This window comes from Apium graveolens, chromosome 5, assembly GCF_009905375.1.
Source record: "Apium graveolens cultivar Ventura chromosome 5, ASM990537v1, whole genome shotgun sequence".
Classification (NCBI taxonomy): Eukaryota; Viridiplantae; Streptophyta; class Magnoliopsida; order Apiales; family Apiaceae; genus Apium; species Apium graveolens.
In genome coordinates, this window is record NC_133651.1 from 296,529,667 (window position 1) to 296,555,207 (window position 25,541).

At 33.9% G+C, this 25,541-nt stretch overlaps 2 protein-coding genes and 1 non-coding gene across 4 annotated transcripts; 1 reads left to right on the forward strand and 2 right to left on the reverse strand.

The window, feature by feature from the left end:
• Nucleotides 1-871: 871 nt before the first annotated feature.
• LOC141659193 (large ribosomal subunit protein eL30) lies at nucleotides 872-3,143 on the reverse strand. Its single transcript, XM_074465967.1, has 5 exons — nucleotides 2,986-3,143; nucleotides 2,770-2,875; nucleotides 2,420-2,521; nucleotides 1,163-1,231; nucleotides 872-1,075 (listed from the first exon to the last, which is right to left on the reverse strand). Exons 1-5 carry the CDS (start codon nucleotides 3,004-3,006, stop codon nucleotides 1,035-1,037), a joined length of 339 nt encoding a protein of 112 aa, XP_074322068.1. The 5' UTR covers nucleotides 3,007-3,143; the 3' UTR covers nucleotides 872-1,034.
• A 15,949-nt stretch (nucleotides 3,144-19,092) lies between these two features.
• On the reverse strand, nucleotides 19,093-19,199 carry LOC141662737 (small nucleolar RNA R71). Its single transcript, XR_012550835.1, has one exon. It is a non-coding gene; the product is annotated as a small nucleolar RNA R71 (small nucleolar RNA).
• A 1,865-nt stretch (nucleotides 19,200-21,064) lies between these two features.
• LOC141659194 (origin of replication complex subunit 2-like) lies at nucleotides 21,065-24,500 on the forward strand. 2 transcript variants are annotated; one of them, XM_074465968.1, is made up of 5 exons: nucleotides 21,065-21,397; nucleotides 22,131-22,413; nucleotides 22,826-23,053; nucleotides 24,020-24,087; nucleotides 24,185-24,500. In XM_074465968.1, the coding sequence occupies exons 2-5, from the start codon at nucleotides 22,224-22,226 to the stop codon at nucleotides 24,398-24,400; spliced, it is 702 nt and encodes a 233-aa protein (XP_074322069.1). In that variant the 5' UTR covers nucleotides 21,065-21,397; nucleotides 22,131-22,223; the 3' UTR covers nucleotides 24,401-24,500. The 2 variants fall into 2 exon arrangements, with proteins under 2 accessions (XP_074322069.1, XP_074322070.1); XM_074465969.1 differs by having other exon boundaries at nucleotides 21,065-21,377.
• The last annotated feature ends 1,041 nt before the right edge of the window (nucleotides 24,501-25,541 follow it).

The window sequence follows — 25,541 nt, forward strand, 5'->3', positions numbered from 1 at the left end:
TTAATTCCGTCGAGTTACCGTACATAATGGAACCGAGAGGGCGTGTTTAGAATTTCTTAAAAAATATAATTTTTGATCTAATATTAAAAAAATGTTGAAATGAACATGACAACGTATATATTATTTATGTGTTTGGATAATTTTACTGATAATAAATTATAATTTAAAAAAAACAAAATGTAAATTATAAATTACATCAATTAATAATTTTAGTACATTATAAAATTTAAAAAAAAAGGAAAATTTAAAAACAAGAATAATGACCCCTGGATAAACACAATTTAAAATTTATGATCATAGTTGATTCAATTGCACCATAAAAATTAAACTAAACAGCTAAATTGAGACGTAGAGAGTGTTATTATTAAATATGGAATAACATTAATTAATATTAAAATTATTATTTTAATTATAGATTAATAATACTAGGTATTAAGTTTAATAAAAAGAAAAAACTTTTGCAGTGTCACGATGTGACGTTCAGAAGCCTGCTAAGTGAGATTGAAAGTTAGTGGGGCATCCTCACTTCCGTATTTCAGCACATAAGCTCTTGAAAATGATCGATATAAGTAAAGAGAATGGTATGCAATTTAGTTTAAATAAATTAATAATTCAAACATTCAACCAAACATGATCATCACTTAAATTCGATATCCACTTAAATTCGATATCCAGATTTCTTTAACTTGTTACCGGCAGATTTTCTAAGATGCCAAAATTCATTCTAGTGATTCTATGTAAGTTTTTGAACTACGAAAAATATTTTTCAAAAAAGTTGCATGGTCAGTTTTGATCATCTCATTGAACCTAATAATACAGTTCACAAACACTTGGGAACGATAAAACACAAAAAAGAACAAGAAACACACAGTAAAGATGACAAGAAAATCCATTAACTGTGGCCCTCGGGGCCCAAAATCTGGTATTAAGACACGGAATTGATGTCTGGTTAGTCTTCAATCCCTTACAAACCATGTACTGAAAAATTGAAAGTTCTACAAAAGGAGGAAGCATTCTACTAGCTGAATGGTCTCTCAATGATCTCCAGGCAAGGTCTTGATGATATCGGAATCACCTAAGATGTAATCGAGGATAAGTACATAAGAACCCTTGCATTATAAAGTACGAGCTGTAAATCTGTAATGCACAAATAAAATTATACCTGGATCCACAATGCTGAGGCATGAAACACGGAAATACTTTCCACATGCTGTACCCAGGTCCACATTGTCTAGAGTAAGGAATGAGCAAAACTCAAAACAGTTAGAGGACAGAGCCATCAAGCAAACCAAAAAAATTAATATAACAGAAAATTGGCATTGTCACATAAGCACAAAATTCAAAAGATGATGTTTATACACTTAAAGCACCACATAAATGCATAATCGGTATTAGGCAGTATCTAAAGACATAACCCTAGTTTTGAAGTCTTGAGAAGACTGAGAGAGCAACAACCTCACAGTGTAACATAGAGCAAAAATAGAGAAATCTTGGAACCCGGAGACTCTCAGACTGCCAACAAAATCTAAACAGGTTAAAATTTTAAAAATAAATTTGTTACCAAGGATAAGGTGGATTACAAGTTGAAATATGATTCATTTTAAATAATACAAGCACATTTAAATTAATACAAAAACATACAAAACTGTAGTAACAAGTCTGTATCAGGAATTGCAGCACACAGGGTTACGTTAATATCTACAAAACTGGAACTTAATAGGTTACAGATCTTATGACAAAGGAAACGTTGTTGTGAAATCACTTTACAGTCTTGGGTAAAGTTTTAAACATTAAATTTTAAGCAAAAGAGATAGTAACATCATCTAATATCTTTATAGTTTAAACAGAAGATACTTCCATTTCGACTTAGCAGTTACACATAAGGCACATTCTGAAAACATTTTTCCCATCCTACACAGTTCAATATAGCTATTTCGCAAGTACACACACTGACAAACAAGAAGAAACAGGGTAAAGCGGGTTTAAACTAAATCTTTTAAGATGATACAAGCACTTTCAAACAATGTATATCTACATACAACACTATTAGTAGTAATAACGAGAATTCCCGAGTCTATAGTAAATGATCTGCAAAACCAAACATCACATACATGGATCACTATACAGAACAAAAAACTAAACAAGTTGTCTGTATTTTGGCAAAGGAAGCTATTTTGTGATAATATTTTCCAATTGTAATAAGATTTAGTGCGAAATAAAAAACTTTGTCCAGCTTTCTTTAACAAACATAATACCAGGAAACTGATACTAACAGCTACCAGAAGTATAACAAACCATCTACGTATATTCTACTATTTTTCTAAATTTCAGCAGCACCAAGACAAAGCAAAAACTATCAACTTAAACAACCAAGCCAACAAAACAGTTAAAACAAAATCGCTACACATTCTATACTTACTTCCATTGTAGTGATGAACTCCAACCTTTGCAAGCATGGCATAGTATTCGATCTCAGATTTCCTCAATGGCGGGCAATTGTTCGATATTATAATCAACTTACCTACATTCCAACCACAAACCATAAACAACAACAGAAAAAACTAAATACGCAAACACGTAAACTAAAATCAAGTATCAAACCCCATTTCATTCCATCCCAACAACAATCAACAATTCCTCTAATTAAACAACCAAACTATATTGTAAGATAAATTGAAATTTGAAACAACTCCATTTCAATTGACCAACTATTAAACCAAAATAATTAACAAAAAATAAAAAAGACAAGAGAATAAAAAAAAAAAGAACCTTTGGAGCTTCGGAGAGATTCGAGAACAGTTTTGTAACCAAGAGTGTATTTACCACTCTTCATTACAAGAGCTAGCCTGTTGTTGATGCTCTCATGAGTCTTCTTCTGCGATTACATTCACACATACAGACATTAGAAACACAGAATCAAATCAACAAATGCATATGTTTATAAAACATATGTTCGTGTGTGTATGAGGATGTAAGGAAACTTACGGTCTTCTTTCCGGCAACCATTTTGTTTGCTTGCTTGAGAAAGATTATCAAGTGAGATGAAAAAAAGACCAAACAGATGAACGGCGGCTTGGGAAGAACAAGACTTTATTTTATACCTTAAGTATGATTTAGGGTTTAGTGAGTGGGCTTGTTGGGCTACATTTTGGAGGGTGGCTTATTCTTCTGGCCCATTCAATTCAATCATTCTTTTTTCTGTTTTTAAGATTTAAGCTTATTTTTTTCTACCCCGGTCACACATTTTGAAAATGAGAATTATTGGTTAGAGGTACTGATTTATGATATTATTAGATGATTTTCAAATTGAATAATTTATCGGAAATTTATTAAAAATCAGTCAAATCAAATAAATATGTTTGACTGATTTTTGAACGACTAGATGTAAATGTTGTTAGCTACTTTATTTAACAAATTTTAATTTAATATTGGAGAGAGATGAAGCAAGTATTAGATAAATATTAATTAAAGTGGCAATGATTAAATTTACTTATTGAAAGTCTCGTATTATAAACTATTGGTAAAATCGCGCTTCGCGCGGTTTGAAAATATCATTATTATAAAATGTAAATTAATAATGAGAATTAATGAACCGCTGTATTCCAAAAATATTAGTATTATTGAATGTATAAATAAATGAGTATTAACAAATTTTACCATAAAAATAATAGGAATTGATTAAAAAATTCGGTTTTTACTAGTTTGGCTCTTGTTTCAATTTTTAAATATTTTACGTATATAACTATTCATGATTTCTCAAATCTCAGTAGTAATGATTTCTCAATAGTAATTAATTTTATTTTCACATGTAACTCACATGTTAACTGGAATTTAAATAAGAATTCATGGAGTATAAAACATGTTATCTGAACATTTATAGTAAAGAAACAATTAGAGATATTCTTTACTTTTAAACAGTATTGATTTTCTTCTTTACATGCTAAAAATGGTACATTTTAATTATATTTGCAAGAGTAAAAACCCCACATGTTTCAATAAAATTAATTTATCTCTGTAAATTAACTTGTTTGTATAATTAAATTACATTTACTTGAGAATCAAAACTATATGAATAATCAAATAATACGATCAATATTGTTAGTCCTCTCCCTGGCTCACGTCAACTTCAAAAATTCTTGGCAACCTAAGTTGCATTAGAACTCTTGTTTAGCTGTTAGGACAAATTCAACAGAAATCCAAATTTGGGCAGATTATTCCAAATTTCATTGCAACAGTGATCCAAATGGTGATACAAATTTAATCAGTGAATAATAGTGATCCAAATTTGGATTACTATTATTCACTAATCCAAATTTGGATCACTTGGTTTAATATAAAATAATGGTTTTGTTATTTGTAGTTTATAAGATTTTAAATTGATTTTTGATTATTTAATTATATAATTAATAACAGAATATAATTAATAGTTAATAAAATTTATTTTTAAAACAAAACTTAAAATATAGAGAAAACATAATTTCATTAAAATTTAAAAATAAAAAAAATAAAGAGACACATATTGCAATTAGAGATTCATTAATTGAGCATTTGTGGGAAGAATATAATAATTCGGAAAATTAGTGTGTATCAATGATATTTTATATATTAATTATTGCAATGTATTTTTCGTGAATTAAGTGCGCAATTTTAATATTTTTATGTATATTGTTTTTTTTATTTAATTAATTTATGAAATGTTATATATGTTAATAATGATTAAATGATAAATTTAAGATAAAATTGCTTAATATGATATTTATATATTATTATATGTAAAAAATAATTTGGATCAGAAATTTGAATCACACTATTGGAGTTGGTCAGAAATTTGGATCAGTTAGTGATCCAAATTTCGATTTTTTGATCACAACTGTTGGAGATGGCCTTACACCTCCGATTATTATTAATTCAACTTTTATGTATCCTTCTCATAGCATTAATTTTTTACACTCAAATGAGGTGTTCCATATGAAGGTTTTTAGATTACCGTGATATTTTTTGATTAAGCAATTAAATAAAACAAAAAACACTCTTTTCTCACTAAATAAATAAATAAATACAAGAGGAAAATAACTTAAAATAGTTTAAGAAAATAACACCAAAAATGTAACATTGTAAACTTAATAAAGTATACCCCAACTTAAACAACCTAATTTTTTTAAAAAAAAATCATATTAACAAAGTTCAAGACATTTCCTTCCATTTGAGTTCTTACATTTGATTTCCAGCCATTCTGTTGGAGTCTAAGGCCCTGTTTAGTATTACTGTTGTAGACAGTTGTAGACAGTTACAATATTTTTTGCTGAAAAACTGTCAAACAGGTGTTTGGTACATTCCAAAAGTTGTTGTCTTGGAAAAACGCTTTTGGTCTAAAAGCGGCTGTTAGCAAAAACATGTCCCCCGTACTTTTGGAAAAAACTGTTATCAGCTTTTGCAGAAATTAACTATCAGTTAACCATCAAATCTTGTCAAAAATATTATTTTTATATATTATATCTCAAAAAATGCATAAATTAAAAAATATACTAAACAGTTATCTAATTTTCCTGACAGCACTTTTTCCACCAGTACTTTTTCTCATAGTAGAGCAGTTTTCAACAGCACTACCAAACAGAGTCTAAACCCCTTCTGGATACATTAAAGTAGTAAATATTCCTTTAATATTTCACTCCGCTGCACTTTCATATTGACAAAAGTAAAAGGCATTTAAAATGCCTAAGTACTTAGAGCATATGCACGGGTAATATTGAAAAAGCAATTTATAAGCTTTATTGATGGTTCAGTGTAAAAATAGGATGCAGCGGAGAGGTTTTCACTCCATAAAATATCGATGGAGCATTGATTCATCACTCCCTCCATCAAATTTCAATGGACTTGCTAATGGCCATCAATTAGTGGGGCTCATTATTTAAATTATTTTTATTTGTTTTACTAATACTTTTTTTACTATTTTAGTTCAATACACACACATATATTTTTACATATTTTGTGTTTTAAATAAATATATAGGGGCTACTTCAATAAAAACCAATTTAGAATAGAGACTAGAAATCAAATATTTTTTTAAAAAAAATTAATTTGAAATATAACACATATGGTATGCAAATCGATCGTTGAGAGATGTAGAAAAATACAGTGAAATCGGATTTTAAAAAGAATTACGGTTTGATAGGAAATATCAAATTAAAAACAGAGGGAAAAAGCTGAAATTGGGTGTGGGAGGGTGCAGGGTAGTTGGATGGTGTGATTTATGGGACTTGGGTAGATCTAATGGCTTACATTAGCTCTAAATTTCTATTTTAATTTTAGTTTGTATTTAATCATTCCCCTAAATATATATATATATACATATTTAATAAAATGGGTACAATTATGTATTTCAGGGACTCGACGACGATTTGTTGATCCAATTATCGGTTGATATTCAAAGTAATATAATTTAAGGGGGAGAATTCATTCTCTTAATTTTAAAGAATGAAAGTGATTTTGAGATGACTATAAATTTATAAATATATGTTATTTATAAAGATTTTTCTATCTATAAAATTAAATCAAGACACGTGTCAGAATATGATTCAATAAAAATTTATCCGAAAATCTAAAATTATCAACAATTTTATCAAGAATATCTCTATGTACATAATAGATATTTAATCTAGTTAATCGATTATCAACAATTATATTCGAGAATATTATTTGCGGGACCGTTACATAATAGATATTTAATCTATTTTATGAAGTAAAATAGCTAATATTATGTACTTTTTATTTGATAAATAGTAATCGATGAATTAATAGAGTTTTATGGGTGTATAGAATTTATGAAAAAAAGTTAATTTTAGGTGTATAGTAACCAGTGCCGTTGATTCAATTGATGAACTGATGGATTAACGGAGTAAACGGGTGCATATGCTCTTAGTATGCACTCTACATGATGTAGTCCCCGCCATTTTACACAATAGCAAATTATGACAGGGTTTATAAAGCCATCGTCTCCAAAAACACTAAAATATGATACAAAAATTGGATAATGTCCGCAACAACCTATTACTAAGTAGCACCTGGAATACTTTACTGTAAAAAAATAAATCCTTAAAATGAGTCCTTTTTTTACTCATAAAAACTAATAGAAAGGGTTGGCTGAACATAATTCCGGAATGCAAACATACATGAAACACACACAGCCAACAAATAACATGTACATCTTTCATAAAAATCGGAAGATATCATCAGTTAAGGAGCATGAACACAAACACGTAATGATATAATACATAAGTTAGGTTGATTTAAGGAATTATCTGATAATTTTGTGCAGCTTGCAAGTTTTGCTTGGTAATCAAACACACGGTGATAAATGATAAATCACCAATTTACCAACTTACTATATGTTACGCCGCCTTCACGAGCATACTTGTCATTAATAATAGATCTGGATTACAAACAATTATTTGATTCGAGACGAAAAATAAGGCCAGTGCCACTTTTAGCTAAGAACTCAGAAAGTGAGATACTATCAATATTATATTCACAATTATCTAAAACAAAAGGAAGAGAATGAATTTTTCAAGTCCATCCCACAACCATTGCTTGCTACTTTCATATAGCTTAGATTGGTGCATAAAATACAGATACAGATAATATAATTGTTAAATTTATTTATCAGCAATGTTACTCTATAAAATTGAAGCAAAAAATGTCATACAAATCATAGAATGATAAATACCTATCGACTTTCATTGATGATGTAGTCTGTCTATGGTCACCAAAAGGACCAAAAACAGTCCCCATATAAATTCTGCTTGCAACCAAACACAATTGCGGAATAAATTATGCAAAATGTTTCCTAGAAAACCATCATTGATAAAGAGAAAGCTACTTGTTTAGACCTTAAATATATAATCTCTTTCTTGGGAGCTATGTATAATTATATGTTCCTTATAAGATGCATAAGTTAATTTGGTTATTTTTTATTTTGTTAGAATGATAAATACCTATCGACTTTCATTGATGATGTAGTCTGTCTATGGTCACCAAAAGGACCAAAAACAGTCCCCATATAAATTCTGCTTGCAACCAAACACAATTGCGGAATAAATTATGCAAAATGTTTCCTAGAAAACCATCATTGATAAAGAGAAAGCTACTTGTTTTGAGGAACAAAATAAAAAATAACCAAATTAACTTATGCATCTTATAAGGAACATATAATTATACATAGCTCCCAAGAAAGAGATTATATATTTAAGGTCTAAATATGAAGAGAGAATTAGATAACTGGACTATTTGAAATTAAGAGCTCAATATAAACCCGAGAAGATTGATATTTTCCAAATCCCGATTAATATAGAGCTCAATACAAAATACCATAATATTAATATGTAAACTTAAAGATCAAAGAAAATACTGAAAGTAGCAAATATAATCAATAGGATACTAAATAATGAATATCGGACAGCATAACAATCTATCAAAATGGCACCATCGTCAATGATTTTTTCTTTGTTCTACAATTTCATTTGATACCGGCTTGACATTTTCGCATGCTCAAGTCAAAATATTCTTATTTTCAGTACATTATTTTATTTACATGCATAAAATCATAAAATTCACACGGAATAGAAACTTGACATAATATGGATTTATTTCGTAAATCTTAGGTTATGGTGAGCAATGCAGCATAAAGCATCAACCAAAGATTTCATTTTTGAGTAATCATAAGTTTTCCGTTGATTTGTCCAAGATTTTTAGATCGCCTCCGTGACAGCAGTAAACGCCACCTCCGCTTCCGCCTCCTCCTAAAGAAGTTAATGAGGTTGTTACTCTATATTTTTTTACGTTTAGTTGTAATCAGTAGGTTGTACATTTGCATAATTAGGTTTTATATTGTGCTTTTTTATGTGTAGTATGCTAGTAGTTAATGAGTTTGTCACTCTCTATACTAAAAATTGTATGATGGAAGCAATTATAGCAAAGAAACCTCCTTGACAAATTGTAAAGCGCAACTTAAAAACTAAAATTTGGCATTCAAATATACTTATACCACATGCCTCAAATCACTGAAGAACTCACATCACAATATTTGGTGGCAGTTTTAATATACAACATAAATAAAGCAATAACGTAATTCAATATACTTGTCTGAATTGTTAGCTGAAACGAAATGGTCACAAGAACTCAATATAGTCCTTGTTATATTGTAACCATCTTGACCTTGAGATAGTTGTTCTGAATTGAGAGAGTCAAAGCAAATACACATCAGAATTTCCAAAATACATATCCAAATTCTAACAAATTATCCAATGTGTATGTATCATCCAATATATGTCCACAATTCTACAAAATCGAAACTGAGCAGAAACATACCTGGTTAAAATATTATGAGTTTTCTTTCTCTTTGCGCATGCCTCACATATATATAACTCTGGCGCTTGACTCTTGATCTGGTGGCAGAGGAAAAGGCTGAAACAGATTGATATATAATACAAAAAGCCTAAAACTGATTATTGATGATTGATACAAAAGACAAAAGTCTCGAATTGATTAATTTCGCAAAAGAATTGCCCAAAATAAGAGAAATCAACAAGAAGGACCAAAATAAGAGAAATCATCAAGAAGGAAGTCGAGGCCTGCCATGCCAGTCACACGTGATTCTCTTTTATATAGATAATAATATATATCAAATAAATAATTAAATAATATAATAAATAGATAGAAATTTTCTTTATTTTCTTTATTTGACATGTGGCTTTTACACAGTAACTTTTGCTTCTTTAATTGGATAATCAAAATTAATACTCTATTTTATAACTATTTTTAATAAAAAATTAATGTAAAACTAAAAGTTAATCAAAAAGATTTTTTTAATGCTAAAAACACATAAAAATGAGTCAAAAGTCAAATAAAAACAGAGAGATAGATTTCGAGATCCATTCTCATTTACTATTTATAATATATATTTCATCTAATAGGACATAAAATAGAACTCATAATTCATTCATATAAAAGAAAAATCACTTCTTCCCTATTTAACCAAACCTCCCTCGGTCCCTCTTCAAATTTCAATGAACATTTAAATTTTCATTTAAACGTGTAAATATGATTTTCTTATTAAAAATACAAAAATAATGATTTTCTCACTACAAAATTAAAAAAAAAAATCATGATTTTCTGCAGAAGCTCAGTCTGCTGATCCATGAAAACTGCTTCATAAATCTTCCTCATGAGATTTTGTAGTTAGTGAGCTATTTGGCATTGTTGCTTCCTCGATAAACCTCAGTTACAAAGAAGCCACGAGCAATGCCAAAGACCGAAAAGTAGGAATATCTAATAGCCAAATATGTAGAAATGATAACTACTTCTTTCTCCCCTTGACAAATTGAAATAGTTTTATTCTATTTTCTGGTAATTGCAGTAAAGAAATTTTAATAATCAACGAAATAATTGTTCACCCATCTACTTTCTACTTTATCTATATAATACACCAACATACCTATAAAATTAGTGAGACATTTTATTCATTAGTTAAAATGACTAATCTGTCCATATATCTAATATTTATTAAAAAAATTGTTATTAGTTAGAAATTAGAATCGAACTCGAGACTATTCATTCACATTTAGATATTCATACTACTACACTATATCGTCACTTGGGTTTTTAATGATATAGATAATGTATGAGTGTCATAAATAGTACGACACTTTATTTTTTAGAAGTCTTACAAACCTGTTTTCGAACCTAATTAGTTAGGAGAACATTTAACCTTATGTTATAATTCATTAACTAGGTACATAAAGATTTCTTCGTTAATTTATAATCACCTCAATAAATATTTTATTATTCATTTAAGATACAATAGTTGTAGACTATTGTTTGATTTTTTGTATATATTGTTTTTATTATATGTAATTATATGTAAGCCTATACCTATATACAACCATTTTCATAATTTATTTTTCTTATAAAATTAGATAAATTAATTATTCTTTTGAGATATATAATTTTGATCAATTAAAATATACAAACTAAAAAAATATGATAATTTATAATTTTTTTAAAAAAATATTTAAATAAATTCTGAATTACATATTGGATGTCTTTTAATAATTACATAGAATATATAGTTCAATAGTAAGATGACATTATAAAAAATTATAAATACTAAAAAAATATAATAAATCAATAGTTTAGTCTATTTATATGTTATCGTTTACATATTACATAATAAGATATAAGATTGTATTATAATCAAGATTGTGGATAATATACAATAATATATTAAAATTATAAATATAAAAGTTTTAGTGTAAGATGAAAATTTTAATATAATATTCAAAATTGTATATTATGACAATTCTATAAGTAGTAAAATTAGTTGATTTTGAAAATAAGCTCATTAAAATAAAACAAAAGATTCAATATACAAATTGGCTCAATGTTAGGTCAAAATACGTCTTTTTGAAAAAAGAATTATATGTAATGTATATTATATGATTTATAGTTATGTCTCAAAAAATAAATATAGGTCATGCATAGTATATAACTTGCGGAACTTGTATAATAGAAGACGAAAATATAGAATAGTATAGATGTTCATACAACAAAGCGTAAAAAATTGAATTTAGGATAATAGATTACATTTAATGACGAGCGATAATAATATTAAATATTATATTATATAATATTAGAATTTAGGATAATATGAAAAAAAATATTTTTCTATATTAAAAGTTTATTAATGTGAAAGTTGAATTACTGATGTTTGATCGTGCAACTAGCTTTAGTCTTGATCAAATTAAAATATACAGTTAAATCTCGATCAATGAATACCCTCAAAAGCGATAATATTTCACTTATTGATATTATTATTCTATTAATTAAGAATAACATATATTTCACTACTATATTTGAAACCATACAAATTATTCATACCAGCTATTCATTTGATGAAATTATAATTTTATGAACATTCGTTTACCAAAACTTTAAGGGCTGGTGATTGTTATCGTGGGGTTCTAACAGATTTATTTATGGGCTATCCATAAATATATTACCAAAACTTTCACAAAAAAATGAGATGTCGCTTTTCTTTATATTTATCGTGGGGTTCTAACAGATTATAATTTATCGTGGGGTTCTAACAGATTTATTTATGGATTTCTTTAGTTAATTCATTTCGATGCCTTAGTGTCTGGTGATTGTATGATAACCTGACATTGGTTGTACTTATCCGTCTTATGAGCATCGCGAACTTATAAGATAGTGTGTTAGTCTTTAATGAAGCTGTTATGGATAAAAAGCTAAGGTTATTATTTGCTGTATTTATTACTAAGATTCGGGAGCTCAAGGCCTTTAATGGCTGCTCTCGTGTTTCGTGACTCAATATGCCTTTACGAGATGCCTACGTATCTCTGTGAATTAGAGAATCAAGCCAAAAAACGTAGTTCTGATTTGTGGGGTGAGGCCCCTTATATAGATGTGGGAGTCCTTGAATTGGACTTGGTATAGGAGACTTGGTGGACAAGCCTCTGAATTAGGATAGACTTAGGAGTCCTAGGAAGTAGGAAGCTGATTCCTTATCCTTTTAGGTCCCCTTGAGGCTAATCTATAAGGATTTATATCCTTATCGGGACTCTTCTCAATAGCTGATTTTTCCCTTATTAATTAATTACGAAATTAATTAATAATCAGGGCTTTTGGGCCTTTTTTATTCCACCAGGCCTGATCTGGTCCATCAGGCTTAACCTTTCTGGTCTGAATATTATACATCTTATTATTGGGCCTAGCAGCCCATTAATTATAAAATCAGGACTTATTTATCCCTATCATTTGCCCCCCAACTTTTGGGAAACATTGATTAGGTTTCGCGGAAGTTAAATCTATTCGTCCCCTTATAGGGTTTTGTTTTGCGTAAAGTGTGGAGCGACCTACACATTTACAATGAATCTTCCTTTTATTCAGAAATTATCTTAATTTCCAGGAATTTTTCCCTAATTTTCTGGGATTTTCCCTAATTTTCTGGAATTTTTCCCTAATTTTCTGGGATTTATCCTTAATTTCTGGATTTTCCCCTTAATTTTCTGGGATTTATCCTTAATTTCTGGATTTTTCCCTTAATTTCTGGAATTTATCCTTTATTTCTGAAAATATTAACATTTTTCAGAAAATATTTAAGGAATTTTTCCTATTTTCCTGGATTTTTCCCTAATTTCTGGGATTTATCCTTTAATTTTCTGGATTTATTCCTTATTTCTGAAAATATTAACATTTTTCAGAAATTATTTAAGGAATTTCCTTATTTTTCTAGATTTTTCCCTAATTTCTGGGATTTATCCTTTAATTTTATGGATTTATTCCTTATTTCTGAAAATATTAACATTTTTCAGAAAATATTTAAGGAATTTCCTTATTTTTCTGTAATTTTTCAGATTTTTTTTTTATATAAAAATTTCGACCAGGAATCCTGTTCGACCAGGATCCTGGTCGAATTAGCCTCTACTGTGCCTTGGTCGAAGGCTTTTCGAGGAGGATGCTTTCGGTCAGGAGTCCTGGTCGAATTTCGGCCAGGATTTTTCCTCCCTTTTTTTTTTTTATTATTTCGACCAGGAATTTTCGATCAGGACTTGCTTCCTTCGGCCAGGATTCTATTTCAATCAGGATTTTCGGTCAGGATCTCTACTTTTGACCGAATTATCCCCTTTTTGATTGCCCAGGTCGACATTAATTCGGGCTCGAGGATTTCGATCAGGAATCTTTCACAATTTCTGGTAGAATTGGTCCTGGTTCTGGTCGAATTAAGGCCATTTTTTACCTCTGATCGACAGGTTTTCGACCTCAAGCCATTCGACCAGGATTTCTTTATGTTTTCTGGTCGAATGGGTCAGGAATTTATTTTATTATTATTTTTTGTACCTACTTGGATTTAGGCTCTGAATGCTTGGCTAAAACCTGGGCCCGTTGTAACTGGGCTTATTTTCTTATTGGGCCTACCCTTAATTCTGGGTTTTAATTAGAAAAACCTTGGGCCCATTTTTCTTGGTCCAGCTAGGCTTTGCAATTGGCCCATTGTAATTGGGCTCCCTTTCCACTCCTTTTTTCTTAAACACCATTAGGGCCTCAAACAGGGCTTTTTAAAACACTTGGGCCTTTAGCTGGGCTTAATTTTTTCTAAAATTGGGCCCTTTTTCTAAACTGGCCTTTTTTTTTTCTAAACTCAAATTCCAAATTCTTCTGGGGGTTTTCTGGATCCTTCCAGATTCTTCAAAACAAAAATCAAGTTTTCTTCTGATTTTTGCTAGAATTCTCTTGAATTTTCCAGGAATTTCCTGGATAATTCCAGAACCTTCCAATTTTTGGGCCCAAATGGGCTTTTTAAGGCCCATTATCCATTTTTCCTTCCTATATATAGGTGGGGGGAGTGTGCATTCACTTCACACTCTTCACTCTTCACTTTTCCTTTCATCTCAAACTTTCTAACCTTCTCCTCTCTCAAATCTCCTCTTTTAGCTTTCCAGGCCTTTTCTAGCTTTACTAAATGGCTGACAAGAGTTCCGAGAGGGCGGCCAAGATAGCCTCGGCTTCAAAACGAGGTAAGGATATCGAGATCCGTTCTTCGTATATGTCTTTAATCGATATGATTAACACTAGGGGGGATGAATATCCCTCCACTGCACATCTCGATTTTTTTAATCATTGTAATACTTGGCACAACATAGATTTTAATAAACTAAATGCTCGCTATAACGTCCTTCCTCTTCTTAGATTAGTTCCAGTCTCTGGTGGTGACCGTACTTGCCACTGGAGACCCGACACTCTCTTCATTTACACAGATGCCCTTAATGCTGGGCTTAGGTTTCCCTTCCATCCTTTTATTCCTCATCTTTTGGCTGATCTACAAATTAATCCGTGTCAGCTTCCTCCAAACGCCTGGAGGAACATTCTATGTTTTATGGTTTGTTATCTTAGGGAGGGCTTTCCTCTTTCTGTAGCCGTTTTTAGGAAGGTCTTTCAGTGTTATAATAGTTCTTCCAATATCTGTGGCTGGGTCTATGTCAAGCAAAGGCCCAAAAGCAAACATATCTTTAACATCGCCTCTATTCCTGATAATAATCAAAATTGGAGGAATAGTTTCGTTGGGTTACGTTGGGAGAATGGTGACCGGGGCACACTTTTTCGATCTTCCTTCGGGAAGGTCAGTGATGGTAGCCTCAAATCCATTCACTTAACTCCTGAAGAAACTATTATTTATAATGGGCTTACTCAGGATGATGGCACCACCACCAGCTGGACTCTCTTAGAGGAGTTTTCCCTAATTCATGTGGGACTATCCTCTGTTTCTCAACAGGGTATTTTTCTTCCCTTCTCAATTTTACTTCATTTCATGCATTATTAACATCACTTATTTTGTCATTTGCTTTGTTTCAGCTGCTAAGGAGATTAACGAGGACAATGTTCCTTTGGTTGAGGAAACAGCTAGGATGAAGAAAGCTCGGCTCGCAGGCCTAGACACCCGGGGAAAGGCCACGGAGCCTATCTTTTTGAAGAAGCACAAAGAGCCTATAGGGGAGACTTCAACTGAAGGAGCTGGAGGCCATGGTGCTCCTATCACTGCTGCTGCCCCTACTGCTGCTGCCACAGGCGCCTTTCAGCCTCTCTGGGGATTCCGCCGAGGGGACACCGTAGTTGGTTCCACGAAACATGCTTGGGATTGGTCCTACCATAGCGTGACTCCCAAGGATTTTACTGATGTGGTGGCCACCCCTGATCTTGAGAGGATTAAGCTCATGGGAGCTCAGTCTCTGGCTTCGGTATGCCTTCTCTTTTTTGAACTTATTTTTCATTCTTGTAGCATTTTCTTGCCTTATACTTTGTTAATTGCTTTGTTCCAGTCTAACGCCTACTTTCAAGGCGCTGTGAGGCAAGCCGAATCGTGGAAGCGGGCTTCTGATAAGGCCGATAATGCCCTCAGGAGGCAACAAAAGAAGTATGCTACCCTGGAGAAGAAGCTCAAGCGCAAGGAGGAAGAACTCGGAGAGTCTAATGCCGAGCTGGTGGTACTTCGGGCGGAGAAGGATAAAGCTATAGACAACTATCTGGACTCGGAGGAGTTTGCCCAATCCATGAGGATTAGGGATGATTCAGTCTTTCCCGGGTTTTTTAGGACTGGTTGGGACACGGCCCTTGGGACCGTGAACGAGGCTTGTCCTGATATTAACCCGGTGGACTACATCTGCCCTGATGACGAGGCTTTGCTACAGAGGTTTCGTACCCGAGTAGTTGTCTCGGACCATGTTCCTCAGGATCCACTCCTTCCTCCTCCCGAGTCTTCTTCCAGACCTGCTGAGGACGACAGCTCTTCCTCCTCCTCTGAGACGACAGAGACATCCAGCGAGAGTGGAGAGGATGATAATATGGATGCCGAGGGTACTTCAGCTCCTTAAAGCTTTTTCAGCCCTGCGTGGCTTTCTGTTTTTTATCCTATTTTCGAGACTTTATTTATCGAATTTTTGTAATATCTATCAGATCTATTTCATTTATCACCTTCTATGCTTGCATCCATGCATTTGACTTTTATTTGTTAGGCCACAAACATACTTTGAAGAACTCATGAATTTTGTAAAATTGTCTGGGATTCGTCCCTTACACAAGTAATAATAAACTTCGTAATAAAACTAAAACATATAAATCCTAAGCAAGCAAAGCCTCATGAGCCCTGATCCTTTCCTGCACTACTTGGGGATTCGCCCCTGGGGTGCTTTGGGGGCGTTGCCTTCCATCGGCCATTGGCTCTTTTCCAGGACGCCTCCTTCTCGGGGCCACTTCATCATCCGAAGATTCGGAGTCTCTCTCAGTGTATGGACTCAGAAAATTCCCGATCCTCAGGGATAGGACCCAAACCTCGTATATAGGGGGGCGACCGCCCTCGTGCTTCGCTTCGCCCAGCATATCCGCTTCCTCCAACCTCAGGGTGAAGGGGCATCCCATAAGGGGGGTTAGTAGTAACAATAGTTGAATATTCATACCCAACGGGTCGAGAATTTACAGGTATATGTATTTGTTGAACTTGAGGATTCGTACCTTGAATCGGGGGAGTTGTCCCTTGTAGTTGGGGTTGAGTTGCCCCTGTCTGGGCTTCCTCCTGAGTAGATGCATAAGTTGAATGGGGAGGAACCTCCACGGTTGATGAAATCACCTGGGTTGTCTCTGATGGTGTTCCTTCCTCTATAGCTCCAATTGTTCTCCGTGTTCTCGCCATGGTTGTTGTTGTTTTTCCCACAGACGGCGCCAAATGTTATGGATAAAAAGCTAAGGTTATTATTTGCTATATTTATTACTAAGATTCGGGAGCTCAAGGCCTTTAATGGCTGCTCTCGTGTTTCGTGACTCAATCTGCCTTTACGAGATGCCTACGTATCTCTGTGAATTAGAGAATCAAGCCAAAAAACGTAGTTCTGATTTGTGGGGTGAGGCCCCTTATATAGATGTGGGAGTCCTTGAATTGGACTTGGTATAGGAGACTTGGTGGACAAGCCTCTGAATTAGGATAGACTTAGGAGTCCTAGGAAGTAGGAAGCTGATTCCTTATCCTTTTAGGCCCCCTTGAGGCTAATCTATAAGGATTTATATCCTTATCGGGACTCTTCTCAATAGCTGATTTTTCCCTTATTAATTAATTACGAAATTAATTAATAATCAGGGCTTTTGGGCCTTTTTTATTCCACCAGGCCTGATCTGGTCCATCAGGCTTAACCTTTCTGGTCTGAATATTATACATCTTATTATTGGGCCTAGCAGCCCATTAATTATAAAATCAGGACTTATTTATCCCTATCAGAAGCGAAAGTGAATTTAAGGGTTCAGAACTTGCCATGCTAGCATAGGTTCATGTAATTGTTATGCATGATTCGTAGGTAATTTTAATCATCTTACTTGCCCTATGTAATCATGATAGATAACTTGTGCATTAAACCGTTATGTTGTCAAATTCTATAGACATATAGGGTCTCAATATAATTGGTGTCTATTCAGCTTCTATCTCTTTTGTGGATGTCTGATAGTATGGTATTTGTACAACGAAAGTTGGCGTTTACTAGTTTCGTGTTATCTGATTAGTGTCATCAGCATTACATGCTAAGGTTAAGAACGAAAAGGCTATTGAATGAAGTATTTAATGAAGTTAGAATCCCATATTTGTGTCATAGTATTCAACTCTCTTTAATCTCCTAGTTTATGTCCTTAGTATAATCTCTTAGTTAATCTTAGTTAAACAACCTCAATTTGTTGTTCGTCTTAGCATCGGATAATAACCATACTAGTGTTGCATAAATATATTGATTGAAATTAACGTAAACCAATCCCTGTGGGAACGAACTAGAATTTATTTTATATTACTTGCGATCGGTTATACTTACGTGAATATTAGCGCGTGTTTTAGCCCTAACAAGTTTTTGGCGCCGCTGCCGGGGATATTGGTGTTAATTTTTAGTTTATGTGTTCGTCATCATTGGTCGTTAAAGTTCAGTGACTCGGATATTGTTACTTACTTAATTCCTTGTCATGTTTCAGGTACTCTAGCGAGCGTGTATGCATACGCGTTCTCGGTCTCGTAAGAGAACACTGGATCAAGCTGAGGAAGAAGTTTTAGTCGAGGAAAAAGTTGAAGAAGAGATCTTAGTTGAGAAAGAAGAAGAGGGTCTTATTGTAACGGGAGAACCAGAAGCGAATCCAAAGGCTTTGATGGACTACTCTCAACCGAAGATCAATGATATTCAGTCTAGCATTGTTCGACCAGCCATCTCGGCTAATACCTTTGAGATCAAGTCGAGCATGATTCAGATGATACATAACTCAGTTCAGTTTGGGGGTTCTCTGACAGAAGACCCCAACATGCACATCAGAGATTTTATCAAGATCTGCGACACTTTCAAGTTCAATGGAGTTTCTGAAGATGCTATTAAGTTGAGGCTTTTCCCCTTTTTTCTGCGGGATAAAGCTAAGTGTTGGTTGCATTCTCTACCACCAGGGTCTATCACCAACTGGGAGGATCTTGCGCAAAAGTTCTTAACTAAATTCTTTTCTATGGCGAAGACTGCTGCAATCAGAATTGCACTTACTCAATTTGCTCAGCAATATGAAAAATCTTTATGTGAGATTTGGGATCGATATAAGGAGATGCTTAGGAAGTGTCCTCATCATGGGATGCCTGACTGGATGATCATTAACTGTTTCTATAATGGTTTGGGTGCTACTTCTAGACCCATGCTTGATGCAGCATCAGGAGGAGCCTTGTGGGTTAAAAGCTACGATGACGCTTATGAATTGATTGAACTGATGGCTGCTAATGAATACCAGAATCCTAGTCAGAGACTATCTCAGGGCAAGGTAGCATGAATTCTGGAGTTGGATGCAGCTACTGCTATAGCTGCTCAACTTAAGGCTTTGATGATGAAGGTGGATTCTCTGTCTAATTATGGAGTTAATCAGATCACTAGTGTCTGTGAGCTTTGTGCTGGTGCCCATGAGACTGATCAGTGTGCTATTTCTAGTGAATCAGCTCAGTTCGTGAGCAACTTTTAGAGGTCGCAGCAACTTGTACCAGCCATCTATCATCCTAACAACCGCAATCATCCTAACTTTAGCTGGAGCAACACTCAGAATGCGGTTCAGCAACCTTATCAGCAGTATCCGGTAAAGCAGTACAACCCCCCTGGTTTTCAGCATCCGGAATATGCACCAAGGCAACAACTCCAGCTGCAACAGTCTAATGAAAAATCTGATATGGAAGAGTTGAGGCTCATGTGCAAGTACTAGTACAAAACCTGCCATATACGTCTCCCAATTTGCGTTTAATGTAAGCTGAAAAGACGTATAAAATAATTTTTTGCGTCCGTCTTAACCTGCACAAATGCATATAGTACAAGAATATAATTTTATGCGTATGTTATATTTAAACAGATGTATAAGAATTTTTTAAACGTCTGTTAGTGAGTCATATGCGTCTCTTCTTTAGAAACAGATGCTTAAGGATTAATAAATATGCCGGTTTATTAAAACAGGCATATAAAGTTCATTAAAAAAGGATAAAATATATGTCTAAACATTATCATACGAAATGTATGTATAAAAAATTATTATACAAAACCCATGATTCTCTCGCCGCATACACCTCTGACTAAAGCTGGCCAAATGTGCGGGTTTGAACCGCTCATTCGGGACCGGTTCGTACCAAAACCGTAAAAAATTCGGACTGAACCGGGCCGGTTCAAACCCGCCCAATTCGCTAAATTAGGTGAACCGAATACGAATACTAATTTCAGAACCCGGAACCGCACGAGCCCGCACGAGCCCGCACGAGCCGAGCCCGCACGAGCCGCACGGACCAGGCAACTCGCACAGCCCGCACAGCCCGCCCGCGGGTGTGCCTCACGCGCCAACATCTTCCTCCTTTCTGCCATGCCTGTGAACTGTGTTTCTGTCCATATAGAAGAAAACCAAGCCTATTGAGATGATATAATCGTTAGATGCTTGAGTAATATGTCCATATAGAAGAAAAGTTCACGCCCATGAGTTGCTTGATGAAATGTTTACACCAGAATTAATTGGTTATGCCACAATACTAATTTTGTAGAAAACAACATCAAGAGGACTGATAAATTTTGAAGGTTTTTATAGCTACATTTTGGTTGTGTAATGGTTAAATCATAATATCACTACACATGATGGAAGACCTTTGGAAAAGGAGGCTTGTATACATGAAAATTATCAGGTACAGAGGTAATATTTTGGGTTATAATGGCTCAATAAAAGAACAATTCTAGAGACTTCATATTTACCCAAAAGATGATTTCCTTCAAGTTGGTTACTGTGAGAGGGTTCCAAATTCGCATGCTACGAGCCCGCACTCAGCACGCACAGCCCGCATCGCTCACGAGTCCAGTGTAGGTTACGAGTTCGTGTATGTCAGTTCGAGCCCGGCCCGGCCCGATTCGTTTAACTTGCGTGCCGGTTCAGTGTTCATGCTTCCCGAGCTCAACCCGCATTCAGCCCGGCCCGGCCCGTACGGACCGCCCAACTGGCCAGTTCTACCTCTGACCTCACAAAACCTTACTGCCGATTTCTACTTTCGGAAAAAACTATCCGTTTCTCATGAAAACCGATACCGAAGTCGTGTTTTGCGGCATCGATTACACAAATTTCATTATTTACTTCACTTTAAGAACTCGATCTCTTCACATACTCAAAACCCTAGAAATCGCCTGTGCTAAAACTTAGATCAATTGTTGATTTTATAACTGTTTGGTGATGGATTCATGTTGTAGATAAAAAGCCCTTTGGTTGAAGTCCGTAAATATTAAAGATTTCTTGGATTTCCGAACTCAGTGAGTTCGACGACTCTTAGGTTTTTTCTATTTTTTTCTTAGTACTTGGTTATTTTTTATTGATATTGATATGCCATTTGTGTTTCATATATGTCTTCTAGTGTTAAGTTTCCTACAATGACATATGTGTACTTGAACACAGATGCTGGTACAAGGTCTTCCATTGATTACTCTGTGATTTAGATGGTGTTTTGGGTATTTGCTTATATACTCTACGACTATCTCTTCCCCTGGATTTGATATTAAAATGGTCGTCTAGACTTAATTGTAGAGTGATTACTCTGTGATTTAGATGCTGGTTTTGATGTGTACTTGGAACACATTTGCTGGTTTTGCTTATAGTGTCAAAATTCTATGTTAAAATGCTTATGTAGGCATTTAAATTGTATGCTTGTGTTTAAAATATATATGTGCATTAATATTGTCACTTGCTATATTTTGTTAATCTTTACTTGGTGTCATTTGGTTTTTTCAAGTAAGATTAATTGTATTGGTCTGTAATATGGGTGGTACAGATATTAAAACTCACACACAACACAGAAACATGCCACTAAGCTAATTCCTATGGTTCTTTATTTAGTCACTTCTGTCACTGTATTTTGTTTATCAATTTGGTCAGCAAATGCTTTGTGACATACACATACTTGGTCCAATTGTATTTTCTCCTTTTTTAATTCTTATGTCTCAGAAGGCTTTCCAACATAGACCAATATTCTTGGTATAGTAATACTTGATGTGAATGTTGTATTTCAGGTCTTAATAACATTATGTGAACTGCTCGGGGAGCGGTTGAAGACACAGAGAAAGACTCCTTCAGGGAGCCAACGACCATTTAACACCCTGTCCATGGATGATCTTATCGCTTTTCTAGATGGACCTCACTCAGAGGGGAACGAATGCTCCATTTGTGTTGTCATTCACAATATTGATGGGCCTGGATTGCGGGATGCTGACAATCAACAGTATCTTGCAAGAATTGCTGCTTGTTCTCATGTTCATATGGTGGCTTCCATTGATAACGTGAATGCACCGCTTTGTAAGTGTTATCCAATCGCTGCAATTTATATATGTGTGCAGTAATCTGTCTTTAAGCTTATTTTATTAGTATAGTTCAGTCTTCTTAAAAATTAGCAATATAACTATATGGCAGGGGGTAGTATGTGTCTTGCCTGAATATACTTATTTTGATGGATTGAGGTTAATCAAGTTTGTCTATTATGATGAAACCTAGACAAGGAAAATAGAACCTCCTTCTTTTTGCTTTCCTGCAAAATATATTATCTTGAGTGACACAAGTCTCAGAAAAGCGTGATGGTTCATATCTCGAGTGACACAATATGCTTCATATGTATGCTCACACTTTTTGGAACTGTATGTGATAAATATAATCAATTATATATTATATCATATCAAGTTCAGTTCTGATGGCGCTTGTTACTTTGTGGAAGTGTGGGACAGGAAGATGGTTCATACGCAGTTCAGTTGGTGTTGGTATCATGTTCCTACCTTTTCACCATACAAAGTTGAAGGAACCTTTTTCCCATTGATTCTTGCTTATGGTGGAACTACGCAAACTGACAAGACTGCTACCATAGTTTTGCAAAGTTTGACGCCTAATGCTCAGAGTGTATTCAAAGTTCTTACAGAACATCAACTTGCCCATCCTGATGAAGAAGGTATATAAACTCCAGAGCTTATTTAACCCCTCCTATTAAATCATGTTGCTAACCACATATTAAAAGAGCACTTAGAGATTAAATATGAATTCCATACCAAGTGAGCCCAAGGTTGCAAATTATTCTAGAACCTAAAGAGTTCCAAATAGTGCTAAGAGAGATATTTTTCCGTGTAGACCTTCCCAGGTAATAACAATCATTTATTTATTTAAACCTCATATTCAATAATCCTACCATCATTCTCTCATACAATTTGTTCAGGTAAGCATCATTTAAAACCTTAAAATTGTAACCTACACATTATGTAGTGATGATTAGAAGTTGGTATGCTAGAACTTTCTTGTATTTATATATTAATCGCCAAATTCAATTTTGGTGGACATGTTTACTTAAACTTCATGGCAGTACTTTCCCACAATTGGATTATGGAGTATGCTAAAAGTTTAATTTATCATGTACTGTTATATCAATTATCTACGTGCTTTCCTAATTTTTAAATAAGTGTAGAATGAATATAAACGAGGTAGTGGGTGGGATTTTAACTTAGAGAATGTGAAAGCTCAAGCTTCCTTGGTATAACAATTATTTATCTTCTGCTTATTTTCTTATATGTGTTATGTACATATATATATATAATGTTTTACGTTTTATTAGATCCCTGATGAGGACATTATACATGACAAAGTAGGAGAAAGCTCAGGTGCCCATCCTGGGGCCAAAAAGCAAAAGCAAGACAAACAACTTTAATGTTAAAATCTTCTCTCAACTATATGATTCCGCTGCAGAATCAGTATGTTGATACTCTATTGTTGTTGCCTTGGTGGCATATCAGAAGTCATGATTTTGAATCATTTTTCCAGAAAATGCTATGCTCATCATGTATGTTGTTCTAATATATTATCTAATTTTGCTATATTATGATGTTCCCATATTATGACAAATTCAAAATAAGTATTTATATGTTAGGTTCTGGTAATGATCTTCAGAATGCGTCACCTAGCTTTGACTATAAAAGGAGCAGGAAGTTATCCAAGGTATACTAAATTACTATATACAATTATTGTGTATGATGTGGAATTGTGGATATTGATCTTGTTCCTTAATATGCCTTTTTTATTACTTTCTTATTAGTCTTTCAAGCAAATGAATGCTAGTTATCTGATAAAAAATCCTTCGAAACGGCCTTCTGCAAAAAAATTGGTAAAGCAAAGTAGCAATCTTTTTCAAACAAGATCTTTTAGCACGAAAAGTCTTGGAGGGGCTGAGGTGATCGTGTTCAACAGCAGCAAGGATGAGGTGATCATATTCAACAGCAGTAGAACTTATTTTTATGAAATTACCTTGTAAAGAAGTACATGTCTGATAGGATATATACTAGATTTCTCTAGTTTGTGGCAAAACAATGTTTGAATAAGTTAATGTTAGTTTTCATTAATTGAGATTAAAATTCTTCTTCGCCAAGTTTGTAATTTTATTAGTTGGGATTAAACTGTATAAGAATTTGCATTTGTTGAGCATAAATGTATGCCTGCATGGTAGTAGCTGAAAATACAAAATATATATTTAAAAAAAATACTTTTTGCGGCTGTTCTACGACAACAACCATAAAAGGAATATTATACGTCTGTTCTTTGACTTTATACGTTTGTTATGGGCAGATGCAAGAAAACTTTTGGCGTCCATTATAAGACCCGGGCGCAAAAGTTCATACTTTTTGCAGCTGTTTTATGTGTCTGTTAGAACAGACACAACAAAACTATACGCGACTGTTCTCTAACAGCCATATATACTCTCTAGCAGATACGCGACTGTTCTCTAACAGCCATATATACTCTCTAGCTGATACGTCTCCTCCATACGCGTCTGTTGAGGGCAGACACAAATAACCTTTTTTAACAGACGTGAATGGTTGTTTTTGTACTAGTGAAGAGCCAAGCAGTTTCCATCAAGACCTTGGAAAATCAAATTGGACAAATTGCTAATTCCTTGTTAAATCGTCAATCGGGTACACTTCCTAGTGACACTGAAGTACCAGGAAAGAGGGAAGCTAAGGAGCAGGTAAATGCAATTACACTAATATCTGGGAAGGTTGCAAATCCCGAACACTCTCAAGTTTCGGATGAAGAAGCTGTAGCTGAGGAAGAAGTACAGAAGGAAGCTGAAGTGGAACCAAGGAAGACTACTGTTGAACACACTCCTCCCGAGGGTAATACAAGGGAGAAATAGATTTATCCTCCACCTCCCTTTCCTAAGAGGCTGCAGAAGAAAAAGCTGGATAAACAGTTTGAGAAGTTTCCGGAGGTGTTCAAGGAACTTCGCATCAACATATCTTTCATTGAAGCTCTTGAACAGATGCCTAGTTATGCGAAGTTTATGAAAGGTATACTTTCTCGAAAAGTAAAGCTTGATGACTTAGAGACAGTTGCTCTCACGGAGGAATGCAGTGATGTGCTGCAACAGAAGTTGCCTCTGAAATTTAAAGATCCCG